The following is a 14,575-nucleotide window of genomic DNA, read 5'->3' as shown; positions in this document are numbered from 1 at the left end:
AGGTTTTGTGGTTTTTTATTGATTATAAGTAATTTTGGTGATTGATGCGTATGTGCTTGATATGTATTTAGCCATGAGATTTCGCTTGATAATGATGTAAAGTTTGATAAGTATAGGCTATGGTTATTTTGGTAAGCTTAATGATGGTTTAAGTTATTCAAATGGCCATTTGGTATGTGTTGTGTAATATCTTAAGATGTGCTTAGTTTTAGTTTAGTATTTGAATGCCAAATTGGTTAATAAAGTAGGTTGATTTAGTATATGATATATATATATGGGAATTTTGGTTTATGAATCTTGTTGATTAGTATGTGACTTTATTAAGTAAATGATTGTGATACAAGCTTTGAACAGATTGGTATTGAAATGATTTATAATGTGATGAGTTGAGATTGATTTGGCTACTTAATTGTGTATGGAAATGCTATTATTTGCACTTGTTTAGGTGTGTTTCCTTTGGGTGAGAAATGTGGCTTGTAACTAGCCTATGTTCGTCGACACGGGCAGAGCACACGGGCGTGCGACTCAACCGTGCGTTACACACGATCATAGTACACGACCGTATGTCCCCTAGTGTTGTATTTGGAAACAAGTCAGTATGCTCCACACGGCTTAGCACACGGGAGTGTAACTTGGCCGTGTTGCATAAGTCAGTATGCCCTACAGGTTTGGCACGGCCTAGTACACGGTCTGGCACACGGGCTTGTGTGGCCACTCCGAAGGGCACACAGGCTAGACAAACAGGCGTGTGGTCGGCCGTATGACCTAAGTCAGTATGTACCCCCTGTTTTCACACGGCCCGTAACACGAGAGTGTCTAATGGTCATGTGAGACACACAGCCCGCCCACACGGGCATGTGTCCCTTTGTTTGAAGCAAAATTTTCTAAGTTTCCCAAATTTGTTCTGAATTATCAGTTTAGTCCCGAACCATTTCTAAAGCATGTTTAAGGCCCCATAGACTCATTTAAGGGATAAAGTAATTGAATTTGAATGATGATTGTCTAATTTGAACGTATGTATGAGAAAAGTACAGTTATATGTGTCATAAGTTCGATAATGCTCTGTAACCCTATTCCAGCGTTGAATACGGGTGAGGGTGTTACACATAAACTGAATTCAGAGATAGAAAATAATAAATATTATTAAACCTAATTATAAATAAGAAATAGTAAAAATAAAACAAAGAAATCGTATCTATATTTTTTAATTTTTTCTATTTATCCTACTAATTGCAGAAAATAAATTTAAATTTAATGTCAAAACCTCCCTGGAAATGGCGCCAACAACTTGACTGCCTCCAAACATTCGAATGTTTAGAGTAAAAATCATGAAAATAAAATATATATAATTAAGTGTGGTATCTACAAGCGACCAGGCCAAATTGTACTATAGTTTTGTGTTACAATGTAACACTGGTAAATATTACGAGGATCGTACCCAAGGGAATTTGAATTAAATCTAAAAAAGTCTTCTATAATAGCAAGTCTAAATAGTAGTCACTAAAATTTATATTACGATAATTAAAACTGAAGATTAAAGTCATAAAATGAAAAAAAAATACTAAAGCGAAGTTAACAAACGAAAAAATCTCGAATAAAAAGCAAAGGGTTAACTCACTTCAGTGGTAGTAATTAAATTTAAAATTTAGGTTTTATTAGTGAATTAGTTATTAACTAACCAGTATTACCCCTCGGCCTTGACTAATTAATTAACTGACCAGTAATCACTTATCTCTCAACCTCACTTTCCTGACCAAGATACATCAAGAACGTGGAAGCAACCATTATGTGATGAGACATGATCCTTATAAAAAAAACTGTGCGGGATTCAAAGAAGAATTAAATAGAATTTAATAATTCTCCTATAAAAGGGGAAGGAAGAAGCCTATGGAGGCATCGAAAAATTGTTTAGAAATCTTTCTTTTTACTTTTCATTCACCATCCTCTCCTTGACTCGAAAAACTTATCTCTTAACCTCGTTTAATCTAGATTACTTCCTAAGGTTGTCAATCCTAGGGTTTAAGCCCACATAAATTTATACTAACTAACTCGTATGAGAAACCCTCATTCTTTCATTAATCACTCCCACATCCACTTGTTAATCTCCCTAAAGGACTTAGCCACTCATCCTTTCAATTACCATCTTCATTAGAATTAAATTAATCATGCATAACACACAAATTAAATTAAAACGAGGAAGGATAAAAATTGATCTATTTATTAAACTAGATGTGCTCGGATCTGTAAAATCCTTGACCAGTTGTCGAGATATCATCATTTGCAAGAGGAACGTAAAATAAAATTATGAAAATACTAAATAATGAAGACTTAAACACAAACTGAATAAAAAAATAGAACTATTTTTAAAATAAAACAAAACTATAAGTTAAAATCCTAAACTACCAAACTAAAACCCTAAAACGGCTTAGAAAAAACTCCCCAAGCTTGACCTATGATTAACTATTTATAGGCAAAGCTAATAGCCCATTTTAGGTCAAATACAAGCCTTAATCACACTAAATATAGATGGCGCGGACATAAACACCCTTAATTAATTTTTACCCTCCGTCAGACTTGTGTCACAACACAACCTAAAGCGTGTCGCGACACAACTTCGACTATAAATTCTTATGTTGGTTTAGTTGTGTTGCGACCCGATTGTTGTTCCTGAAAATAGGTGTCCTGCACACTCAATCAAGTCGTTAGAACTACCTTAAGGTTGGTATTGGCCCAATAGGTCAACTAGCTCAAAATATTGCGTAAAAATGTTTATTTTGCAATAATTTGAATCTAAGCTAAGAAAACTGAAAATGTAATAATTAAACACGAAACTAATTAAAGACAAACTCATTAAGTGCCAAAAAGCACTTCAATTTCCACTACAATTTGTGGTAGATCAATGAGCTTATGATCTTGTTAAACATAGTTTCAATTAGGGGTATTCATAACCGGGTACCTGGATTTTCGGGTATTAAAAATGTTGGCCCGTGACCCAACCCTTGAATATCGAGCACCCGTAATAATTAGATACCCATATTTTCGGGTCACAGGGTACCCAGATTAAATTTGTGCAATTTTTTTTACTAATCATACAATTTATAGTGATTCAAAATGACAAACTTAAAAATCCAAAGTAGATAATAGCATAATCCAAATATAAAGTTTAGATATCCAAATTACATAATCCAAAGATAAAACTTCAAAAAAATACAACTAAAGATAAAACATATAGTCGTGTACTCATCAATCATCATGGCATGGTGTGATGTCCGAAACTTCGTTTGTCTCATCAATGATAATAGTTGGCTACTCCAAAGTCTTGAATCCTTACACACACACACACAAAAAAAAACATTTCAAATATACAACAACAATATATGTTTAGAAATATAAAGATTTAAATATCTAAACTATCTAAATAAATATTACAAAATAAAAATAATAAATTTGAAATCGAAAACTAACCTTCTTCCATATTCTCCAATGCTAGCAAGGTCTCCTCTATCATAATGGGGTCATGAGGAGCAAAAATCCAATCTTGAGTACAAATAAGAGCTTTCACCAACCTAGGAGTCAAATAAGTGCGGAAGGAATCAAGAACACGTCCTCTCGTGCTAAAAGCGGACTCCGAAGCAATGGTAGAAACTGGAATTGCAAGTATATCTCGTGCCATTGTCATAAGAATAGGATAATTGTTTGTTTGTGCAGACCACCAAACCAAGATATCAAAACTATCATCATTATCACGAACACATTTATCCCCCCAAATATCTGTCTACCTCAGTTGTTGTTTCTGAAGTATCAATTAATTCTATCTCAATCACATAGTCCTTCCTCAAATTTGTTCCTTTTAACCTCCTTATTTCTCCCTTACCATCATGGCCACTAGAAATTGGATCTAAAGAGCATGATCCCATTTGTGTTGATGGAAAATGTGAAGAAGCATAAAAGTCAAACAATGATGGCAAAAGTTTTTTTAATTCGCTGGCACAAGACATAAGAGTTGTTAGGATTATACGAACGGTGAACAATCCACTTAACATATCTTAACTTATGCCTAGGATCAAGAACCAAAGCAATAGACATCAACACATTCACATTCTTAACATTTGCTCAATACTTAACAAATTTCAACTTCATTTGGCGTGCCATACTTTTAAGCCCGTCATTCAAGTTATCAACATAACAGTTAATTGTATACCCGATACATATATTTCTTCCACAAAGGTATTATTAGTCACATACCTTGATATAGAAAATCTCAATGTAGTTTCATAAAAGATTTCAAGAAAAGGCAAGAAACAAGCAACTTTGTCCCAATCCTCATCATCAGAAGCACTACCAACTTGTCTAAGCTCTTTTGTGTAAGGAATGTACTTAGTTTTCATATTTTTGAATGCCTTCCTAAACACCAAAGCACTTTTAAGCATGGAGTAGGTAGAATTCCACCTTGTTTCAATGTCCAAGCAAACAAGACCTTTACATTTTATATTCTCCTCTTCAACATAATATTTAAACTTTTGAAGCCTTGCAGGGGAAGGCCTCACAAATTTCATAGCAACACGAACTCTCATAATAGAAACATCAACATCTTTCAGCCCATCTTTAACAACCAAATTCAGAATATGTGCAGCACATCTCATATGCAAGAATTCAACATTAAACACACTTCCATCCCATAAGTTAACAATTTGCTTCAAATACTTGATCACTAGATCATTAGAACTAGCATTATCAACCGTTATAGTCAAGATCTTCTTAAGACCCCATTCTAGTAGACACTTTTCAACAGCCCTACCGATAAGCTCCCCAGAATGACCAACAATTGGGTAAAAGTTAATGATCATTTTATGTAATTTCTAAGCATCATCTATGAAATGGGCAATAAAACACATATATGACAAATTTTGACCAGATGTCCATGTATCAGTGGTAAGACCTACCCTAGAAGATAAATTATTGAAAAAGTTCTTTAATATCTTCCTTTTTTTCAATAAAAAGAGCATAACAATCTCTTGTAATAGTAGCACGTGAGAGAGGAACAAAATCAAGAATGGCAATCTTGCAAAAGTAGCGAAAACCTTCACGTTCAATGAAACTAAGGGTGTGTTCTCCATTGCTTTTGGGATGAACTTTTTCTAAAAAAAGTGTTTTTCTCTTAAAAGCAATGAAGAACACATATCATTGGGGCAACTTTTTTAACTTTTGGGATGAACTTTTTTAGAGGTGAAAAAGCAGTAAATTTTAGCTTTTTCAGCCAAAAAGCACTTTTGGCTATTATTTTATCTTTTTAACCTTACTTTTTGACTTAAAATGTGTTTGATGCTATTATTTTGTGTTCTCTTTCTTGGTTATTTAATATGAGTTTTACAAATGTGTTAAAAGCATTAATTAAAAATAAAAAATATTTTTTAAAATAATACAATTGTGTCAATATCTAATTACAAATATTTAATTATTATATTTAAATATTTAAATATAGTTTATATATTCTAATTAAATTTAATAAATAATTAATATTAATTACTTAGAAATATTTAAAATTAATATTATATATTAAAATATTAACAATAAGTTATAATAAATTATTTTTTTATATTTTTACGAAAATATCATAATATTAACTAATTTGAACATTATTTAAATACATATTTGTTACTTTATAATATCATGTCTAAAATAGACATTTTACTTTTCAAAAGCACTTTTTGACAGCAATATCAAATACTTAAATTTTTTCAAAGCATTTCTCAAAAGTACTTCTCAAAAGTACTTTTCCACAGCATTTTTCAAAAGTACTTTTCCACAACACTTCTCAAATGTAACGAAGAAATGGTCCTAAATGTCAACTCATCAATAATCACCATTTTAGCAGGTGCTTGTCTAATCTCATCTTGATCAAAACGCCATAATCTAAGAACACTAACAGTTTCTATGGTCCCATCAGCGTTGCACTTTGTCTTAGACTCAAAATCTAAGATTGTTTTTTATCTAGGTTAAAAGGGGCTTTCTTACACCGACTACTGTGACACCTCATTACATTAGTTCCATTGTTAGATGAAATAAATACATTCATCATGATTTTTATCACCATCAATTTTTTTAAAATTATCCCAAACAGTAGAAGGTTTTCCCTTTTTAACTCCATCTGTTGTAATTTCAAAGGCCTTCTCCCCTTTCCTTTTGTTTTTTGCACTTGTTGGAGTCTCCATCACCATTTTAGCCTTTAAGGTTCCTTAGACGCATCAGTTGAAGAAGATATCTTCTTTAAGTCATCATCATTTTCCCCAATCATCGACATATTCTGAAAACTATAATTTTGTTAATTATGATTTGTAGAACAAACAAAGTACACATGAGCTTTGGTTTAGTTTATTTATATTTACATGCCTTCTTCCTTATATAGAAGAAAATTAACCCTACCATCATTGGTTAAACACATGCAAAAAGTGAACATAAAGAAAAAGTCAGCATGCCAACATATACAATGAAAGGTGAAAGCAACGAAAACCATGACAACAAATACTCTTGGCTGAAAATTTGAACTTTTATCATAAACCAATTTGGAAAAATAAGCTGAAAATTAGATAATTCAACTACCATAACTCAATTACTTATTCTTGCAGAGTTGGTGGAAAAAGTGGACTAAATAAGAACCAAGAGAACATTTAAGATGATAATTACAGTAAAAACAATTAATTAAGAAATGAGTTTTTCATCAGAGAGTATTGTCAGAACAATTTAAATTACAGTCAACAAATGACATCAGAAAAAAGGAACATGATTTATGAACAGAAACTATCCATAGGGCATAGGCAAGAACAAAGTGCATTCAGAAAAAAGTAGTTTAAAGTTGTCTTATATGATTAAACAGTCTGCAGAATACAATCGATGAAAGTCTGATTGTCTAATACTAGACAAAGTTAATAGCAAATCATTCATCTCCTCATTCCTATAGGGTCACAACATGAGGTATAAAATGGAAACAATCAAGCAATAATTTAGAATCTTTAAACATAATAATAGTAAATATCAAGCTCTAGGATTTACGGTTGTTATAAAATATCCATAATTTCTAATTTTCTATCACCCAAAAGATTTGCAAAACACCATAGTGAAATAGAAAACAAAATCTCAAACCGACTGACTAGTATACCAAAGAAAAAAAAAACGAAAACAGAACAAAATAGAGAAGTTTGGGAAGAGACAAAGAGAGAGACGGGTAGACTGAAATATTGAATAGTAGTGCTTACTTGAGCTTTGAGACAGAAATGAGCGGTGATGGTGGGAGCGGTCAGACGGCAGGTGTCAAGTGGTCACAGATGGTCAGTCGATCGGTGGGAATGGGGTTGACGGAGATGATTTGCATGCGAGAATTGAACAAGTGGGATAGTAAACATTCAGGCATTAAGATAAAATACTGATTTAGTCCTAAAAACTATAAAGATATAAGATAATACAATGGTAGAATTGCATTTTAATTCTCATAAAAATATATACCCTAATCTCAACCCAAAAAACTTTCCTGGCTTTGCCCTTGTTACTATACAAAATAAGACAGATTTACACACAATCTTAATTTTCTTCAGTGTTTAAGCTATTGATCTCAAAATCAAGTGTTTTGTTCGATTAAACTGATCATAATAAGCTTACAAAATGACATAAAAAAAAACACCTTTCTCCCCGATCTCATCCTCGTTTTCTCGGCAACCAAACAGGACTTTTCCAAGTAAATTCAAATGCATCGAAATAAAAGTCTAAAGCTTCTTCAAATAGTTTCATGTATATATCAAGGAAAATCTAAAAATAATAATATTGCATTTTAGCTCTCATAAAAATGATAAAATTGTAATTTAGCTTAGGTTACCATACTAAATAAGACTAAGATTTACACATAATCTTAGATGTGAAATGAAAAAAGCATTGCTCTAAGCATCTATTAATAGTTTATTAGTTTACATTCCATTTGAATTTTCTTCAATGTTTAAGCTATTGATCTCGAAATCAAGTGTTTTGTTCAATTAAACTGATCATAATAAGCAAAAACAAACATAAAAAAAAATTAATGCCATCCTTCTCCCTGATCTCACACTCGTTTTCTTGACAGCCGAACAAAAATTGCCCAGTTAAATTAAAATGAATCAAGATGAATGTCTAAAGTATCCTCAAATAGTTTTGTATATATAAAAGAAAATCTAAAAATGTAGAAAAAAAATATTATTTTAAATAATCTAAGGGTTTTGCTTACCATGGCTGATGATGCGAAAAGCAGAGGTGTCAATGGGGAACGAGATTTTAAATGACGGAGAAGATGAACAAAACTTATAGGGTTTGTCAAAGGGTTGGTCAGGATAGAAGCATGAAAAAGAGGGAGAAGGTTGGAAGGAAATGGGAAGAAGAATTGAAAAACAGAAGATGCTTCAGACGAGAGAATGAAAGAGAGAGAGAAGGTTGTAAGGAAATGGGAAGAAGAATGAAAAAAAGAAGATGCTTCATACATGAGAATGAAAAAGAGGGAGAAGGGTAAAGTTGAAACTCACACACAGGTATTCCATGGGTAGAGTGCGGAATGGTAAACGGCAGCTTTGCCTTGAATAAGGCTGTATAGAATAGGTCTGTAATAGCCCATTACAGCTAACCAAACAATGGAATAGGGATGGGCTACTGAATTCATCTGTAATGGTTTAGCATTACAGCCAACCAAATATACTGTTAGTAATTAGGGTAAAAAATTAGGAATCAGTTTAAGTTTTAACTAAAAAATGTAAATAATTTTAAAATAAAAAATACAAATACACATAGGTAACAGGGTTGAGTACCCATGGAATATAGAAATTGCGGCCCGGGCCCGATCCGTCAACCCATAAAAAATGGTGAGTCCAGTACCTGGCCTGGAAATTTTGTTTAAAAATAAAAAAAATACCTGTTTATTTTTTTATCGGATCAACGAGTCAAGTATTTTTGAGCACCCTTAGTTTCAATGTACTTGTTGATTTATATTAGATAGATGACTATCTCTCTCATATTCACCAAGCCATTATGACCGATGTTGCTAACTTATAAAGAATTATGTTTTTATCCTTAAAAAAATTATTTAGTTTATGTTTAATAAAATGAGATTTAAATTTTTGTAACATAATTATTCTATATCTATTTTATTTCAAAACATTATACCTTTTTATCTTATAAATTGTATAGATTTATATTATTAATTAAATTGATATATATTATAAGGTTTAAGATTAAAAATTAATATGTACAGTTTAACAGATTGACTCATGGACAACTTTAAGTGAAGATATTTGGACAACTAATATTTATCTCGAATAGTTTTTTAACGAAATAAAAAAATATAAAAGACTCCATAATTAAAATTTTAATTTATAATTATAATTTAAATTAACCTGATAAGATAATATATTTATATTCTAAAGAATTTAAAAAACATGATTATTTAAACTTGACTTGTATAGAGCGATAATTCAAGTTTTTGTCGAATATTCATTTGACAGGAATTCAAATTATGTGGTCTCCCATCCCAAAAACACAATTATTTAAAGTGGTGAATGTAATATATAACTTGAGTTTCTTATTTAACTAAAATTCCAACATTATTTAGCTTCACATGGATTTCAAATATTTATTTATATTTTCTCTGACGAATTTTTAAAATTTAATTTGTTGATTATTATGCTTTAACTATTAAATAATACAATTAACTCATATTATAAAAAAAAATAGATTATGTTTCATCCCAACCAAAAAATAATATTTGATACAAATGCCAAATTACAGTCCCACCCATTGCTGGTTCAGCGAAGACCTCATCAAATGGAACTGTTCCTATCATGGAAACTAGGAGGTAAATTTAAAGGCAAAATGGATGGAGGACCATTTTTATAATTTCTATAATATTTTAATATTTCTTTCTACTGATCACCCAAACGACTGAATCAGTGAACCGCTGAAAAACTTAGGCACTAAAAAAACGTCAAGAAAAACTTTAAGGACTAAATTGAAAAGAATAGTATATTTTAGGGACTAAATAAGAAATTAATCCAAATCTCTTTCCCAGCCCTCATTCCAATTTTGAATTTTCCGTGTTTTCACATCCTTCCCCAACTCAAATCAAACAATACAAAACGCGCAACGTAGGAGGCAAATCGTCGGTGTCATTCTGATCACCTCTCACCTCTGCCTCCACCACTCATTCTGCCTTTTGAGGTTAGCGTCTCGATTCCCATAACCGCATCTTTCTTTCATCATAGCGTCCGGTACCCAGTTTATTCGTTTCTTATTTTATTGCTATTATTCATCGGAAAACTTTCGATGACCGGAAGATTCAGATTTTCAACGAAACTTTAGAAAGAAATAAGTTACAAAAAAGACAAACCTTTGAAACTCTTCATCATTGAAGTCGTAGTGAGGTCTGGTCTATGGAATCTTCCGTTTGTCCCTTTTGTCACCTTAGCGTTCCCTCCTCAGAACTCCAATGGTGTGCTCTTTTTTCGACTTTTTTTCTAGTTCTATTTGTGATTTAGGATCAAAGTAATGGTAGTAATCATTTGATACAGGCACGCCAACAGTCACTTCGAGGATGAGGATAAGGAAGCTAATGACATGGAATTGGGTAATCAAATTCAAATTGCCTCTTCTTCAGGCTCCACTGACGTTGTTAGCATTTCTTCTTTGATTGGTTTACAAACAAGGAGCAATTTTTACCACGTCAAGGATGGTTTGATTTCCTTGCTGAGAAATTGTCTAGAACTAGAAGCTCGACACAACTCATCTGTAACCATATTGTCTGGCCACGTGGATCACTTCCAAAGTCTTCCGTCCGTCGATGTTGGTTGGGGTTGTGGATGGCGTAACATTCAAATGCTAAGCTCTCATTTGCTTGCTCACAGGAAGGAAGCTAGAAAAGTCCTGTTTGTGAGTCAGGTTTTGTTCCTGATATCGCTTTCCTCCAGCGTTGGCTTGAGATTGCTTGGGAAAGTGGATTTGATCCACCTGGTGCCCAACATTTTAACTGCAAAATATATGGTACCAATACAGGATTGGGACTACTGAATGTGCTTCTCTTTTTCGTTCATTTGGTCTTCGTGCTAGGGTGGTTGATTTTGGTCCTAAGGAATCTGAACTGCTCTATCTTTCTGTTCCTGGTTCTACTCTTGGACAACCAGTTAAGCAAAGGAATGCAGTTCGAGTTTCTGGACCTATGGATAAATATGTTCATCGCCAGCAGGGTTTGAATAAGGGAAGGCATTTTTGTCACTCTTTGCATAATGGGAAGAGTGATAATTCTAAAGGGAAAAGTGAAGGACCTCAGGTTCTGATTGATTGGGTGTGGAATTACTTTTCAGATAAAGGGTTAACCATTTCTGGCTCCAGTCAAGTTGTAGTGAGTGATAGAGCGTAAGTAACCATCAACATTGCTGGCTATACCTATATTTATTTATTTGACCTTCCTTTTTATTCTGAGGTGTGCATCAAAGGCATCTTATTGTGTTTCTATCCATATTTTGTCATAATTTTATTATGATACAGAAAGGTATGTTTCTTATTACATTCAATGATTCTGTCTTTACCTTAGCTTTTATGGGTAGGCCTTTATACTTCCAACACGATGAACATTCAAGAACAATCATTGGGATTCAGGTTAAATATCAAAAGAATGGGACAAATCAGTTCAATCTCTTGATTTTGGACCCTTCTGATGTGAGTACTACTCATGTAATTCCTTTTGTGGTCACTTGATGTGCTTAAAAGCTTGTAGACCTTGATAAATGACACCATTACTGAATATTTTACTTATTTAGTGCTTATGCATCATGATATTGTTACTTCACAGAAGTTTTGATGATAATTGTTCTCACTCTGTCTATCTTCAATTATTTGCTCGTGTATGTTTTTTAATAGTCTGGTTTGTATGCACATTCAGAGTTCCAGAGATAAAGTTTGCCATTTTTCTGTCTGATTAAAATATTTTGATTGACAGAAGTTGTATGGTATGATTATCAGAAAATAACTATTCGTTTCACAAACTCAGGCCAAAACATGACCACCTTGTTAAGACTTGGGCTTTTTCCCCTGTAGCTGTAGACTTCAAGCATGATCCACATGCTGATCAGATTTATTCTGTAATATGGGAGTTGAAATTTGGGAAAATGTTATCAGAAATAGTTCTTTTACCTGTGATTGATAAAATTGGAACTTGCAAGGGTGTCACTAACCATTTTTTTCCCTTATATTGCCAGAACGTAGTTCTTTTATGTATATGTGCGTGTGTGTGTGTGTGTGTGTGTATGTGCTGCTGCATGCATATTCGTGTAGGTGATTGTGATGCAGCTAATGTTACATATCTTCCATAATCTTTTATACAAGTGCAGGGAACAGTTGCTTTGGAAAGGTCCCTTAAAACAACTGCGGGATGGCAGAAGCTTATAAAAAGAGGAGTCCACACCTTGAAGAAGCCACAATACCAGGTTATAACACAACACAATTGGTTAAATGATTTGACTTAATAAATGACTATCTTTTCATTTATTAGCTTATATTCTTCTTCATTTATTTTTCAGTTGTGCTATATTGATCCTGGAATTGCTAGCGGGGAGGAGCTCAATGAACTCAAAACAATTAATAGCATCTTCTTTGAATTGTAGAGAAATATAATCAAAGGAAAACCTTTTAAGTTGTTGTTTTTCCATGAGCTGCTTTACATAAAAAAAAATTGAAAATTGACGTATACGTGCTTTTGTATGCTTTGATGTTTGTTGGCATCTCAAATTGTCATAATCTTGTATAAGCATTCCCCAGTGCTGCTAGTGATATTAGAGTTGGATGTCACTAAATCCTCAGTGTGGACCTCTATTATGATCCCCTGTCTGGACGGCAAGCATTGCTGGTCAAACTATCAAATTCCGGAGCTATATGCCATTTTAGACTGCACATTTAGCTTATTGTTTCCTATATGGGAAATATAGACTTTTCTGGTCAGTGGCTATTCCTTGGCCTCTTGCTTTCTTCCACTTGCAACTTGGGAACTCCTTTTCTGAACAATATATCTTCGTGATCAGGTAAAGCACATGAAAAATATGGTATGCTAGGCATTCCCTCAAAGCTGGCCACTCCTCTCGAGTCATCATGGGGTGAAGTGCCTGAAAGTCCTGTAAGTTAGTGCAGAATCCTGTTAGTTTCAGAAGCCCAAATAGTTCCGATGTGCATATTGAGGGCTTTTTGACTTCCTCGTGGCCTGAGAAGTGCCATTTTCATCTTGGTTTCTACTTATAACATGAATCGTTGCTTTGCACTTGGAAGGTAAGCCTAGAAGAAATTACTGAGAAACAAAATGATAAGAATAATAAACAAGGATATGGAATATATTAGTACGTGGTTCAAACTGAATACTGCATTTATTACAAGAAGTTTACTCTTTAGAAAGATCAGAACTCAGAAAATCACGTTTATTTGTATTGTTGATAGGATCATGAATTCTTAGATTGGGGTAGTAAATGCTTTGGCAGTGGAGATAGGATCATGAATTCTTGGTTTGGATGCCATTAAAATGCTGTGTTTTCACAGTTGTAAGGATTAGGATGGACTGCCTCTTGGTTGCAGAGGGGACATAATTGCATGTGCACTTAAGTAGATCTGGTAAATGATGCCATGATATGATATCATTTAAGGTTATTAGCAGTGGAACTGCAGTAGGCTGAACCTTGTCAGTGGATTATATTACTAATTGCATAGTTTACTAAATCATAACACATAACATGGTTTATACATAGTATTCAAATCATAATGAAACCTGCCATAACTATTGCATGTAATACTTGCTTCTTTGTGGCATATAGCTATAGCACGAAGACGCTTATGGCTTTGCTTCAATAGCACAAATTTTGAGTTATCACTATTACCATATACCTTAACTATCATATAATCAAGAATATTCATCATTTAAAAAATTTTACTCCCAATACTTGCTCATTATCGACTAGTCATACGCTTAATGTTATAATCACAAGTTTCAAGCATACTTAAGATTATATTTTTCCAAGTTATCAAAAACACCTTTATCTCATTATGGATTAGACCAATTCAGTCACTGATCTATGCGTAAATGGTGCATCATAAAATAATTTTGCTCATCGTAAGTGTTTAGAAATCAGAGAAATCAACATCTAATAATCAAAAGTATTTACCTGCAATTTAAACAATCTTAGGTGCCTTTGGATGCCAAATATCCTCCAATCAGCCTAAACTTTCCTCAACAATCCTTTGGATTACAAACTTTCATTTAGTTTACTCCCTTTCCAACGCATTGGCTTTGATTTTTCTGACCGGAGCTTTAATCCAGTGAAACTTCACAACATTAGTCGGCATTTTTTTTTTTTTACATTTCTGTTGTACCGCATGTTCACTTTTTCTATGCTGCATTTTTGTTATATAGTTTTTAAATAACTTTATAATTTAATATATATTTTTATCAGATTTCAACATATATATTTTTTGTTTTTATATTAAAATTTTTTAAATTATTTGCTATTTTAGTTTTAATATTTTAAAATTATTTGCA

General features: G+C 32.9%; 1 protein-coding gene, 1 long non-coding RNA gene and 1 pseudogene across 2 annotated transcripts; 1 reads left to right on the top strand and 2 right to left on the bottom strand.

Moving 5' to 3' along the window:
• Window positions 1–3,125: 3,125 nt before the first annotated feature.
• On the bottom strand, window positions 3,126–5,314 carry LOC107921902 (zinc finger BED domain-containing protein RICESLEEPER 2-like). Its single transcript, XM_016851720.2, has 2 exons — window positions 3,466–5,314; window positions 3,126–3,326 (listed from the first exon to the last, which is right to left on the bottom strand). The coding sequence occupies exon 1, from the start codon at window positions 4,845–4,847 to the stop codon at window positions 4,170–4,172; it is 678 nt and encodes a 225-aa protein (XP_016707209.1). The 5' UTR covers window positions 4,848–5,314; the 3' UTR covers window positions 3,126–3,326; window positions 3,466–4,169.
• A 525-nt stretch (window positions 5,315–5,839) lies between these two features.
• On the bottom strand, window positions 5,840–8,678 carry LOC107922573 (uncharacterized). The gene is made up of 2 exons (XR_001691340.2): window positions 7,254–8,678; window positions 5,840–6,304 (listed from the first exon to the last, which is right to left on the bottom strand). It is a non-coding gene; the product is annotated as an uncharacterized lncRNA (long non-coding RNA).
• Window positions 8,679–10,232: 1,554 nt separating this feature from the next.
• Window positions 10,233–13,647, top strand: LOC107921242 (zinc finger-containing ubiquitin peptidase 1-like; annotated as a pseudogene).
• The last annotated feature ends 928 nt before the right edge of the window (window positions 13,648–14,575 follow it).

The sequence above is a fragment of the Gossypium hirsutum genome, chromosome A08 (genome assembly GCF_007990345.1).
Source record: "Gossypium hirsutum isolate 1008001.06 chromosome A08, Gossypium_hirsutum_v2.1, whole genome shotgun sequence".
Classification (NCBI taxonomy): Eukaryota; Viridiplantae; Streptophyta; class Magnoliopsida; order Malvales; family Malvaceae; genus Gossypium; species Gossypium hirsutum.
This window is presented reverse-complemented; position numbering and strand designations above follow the sequence as displayed.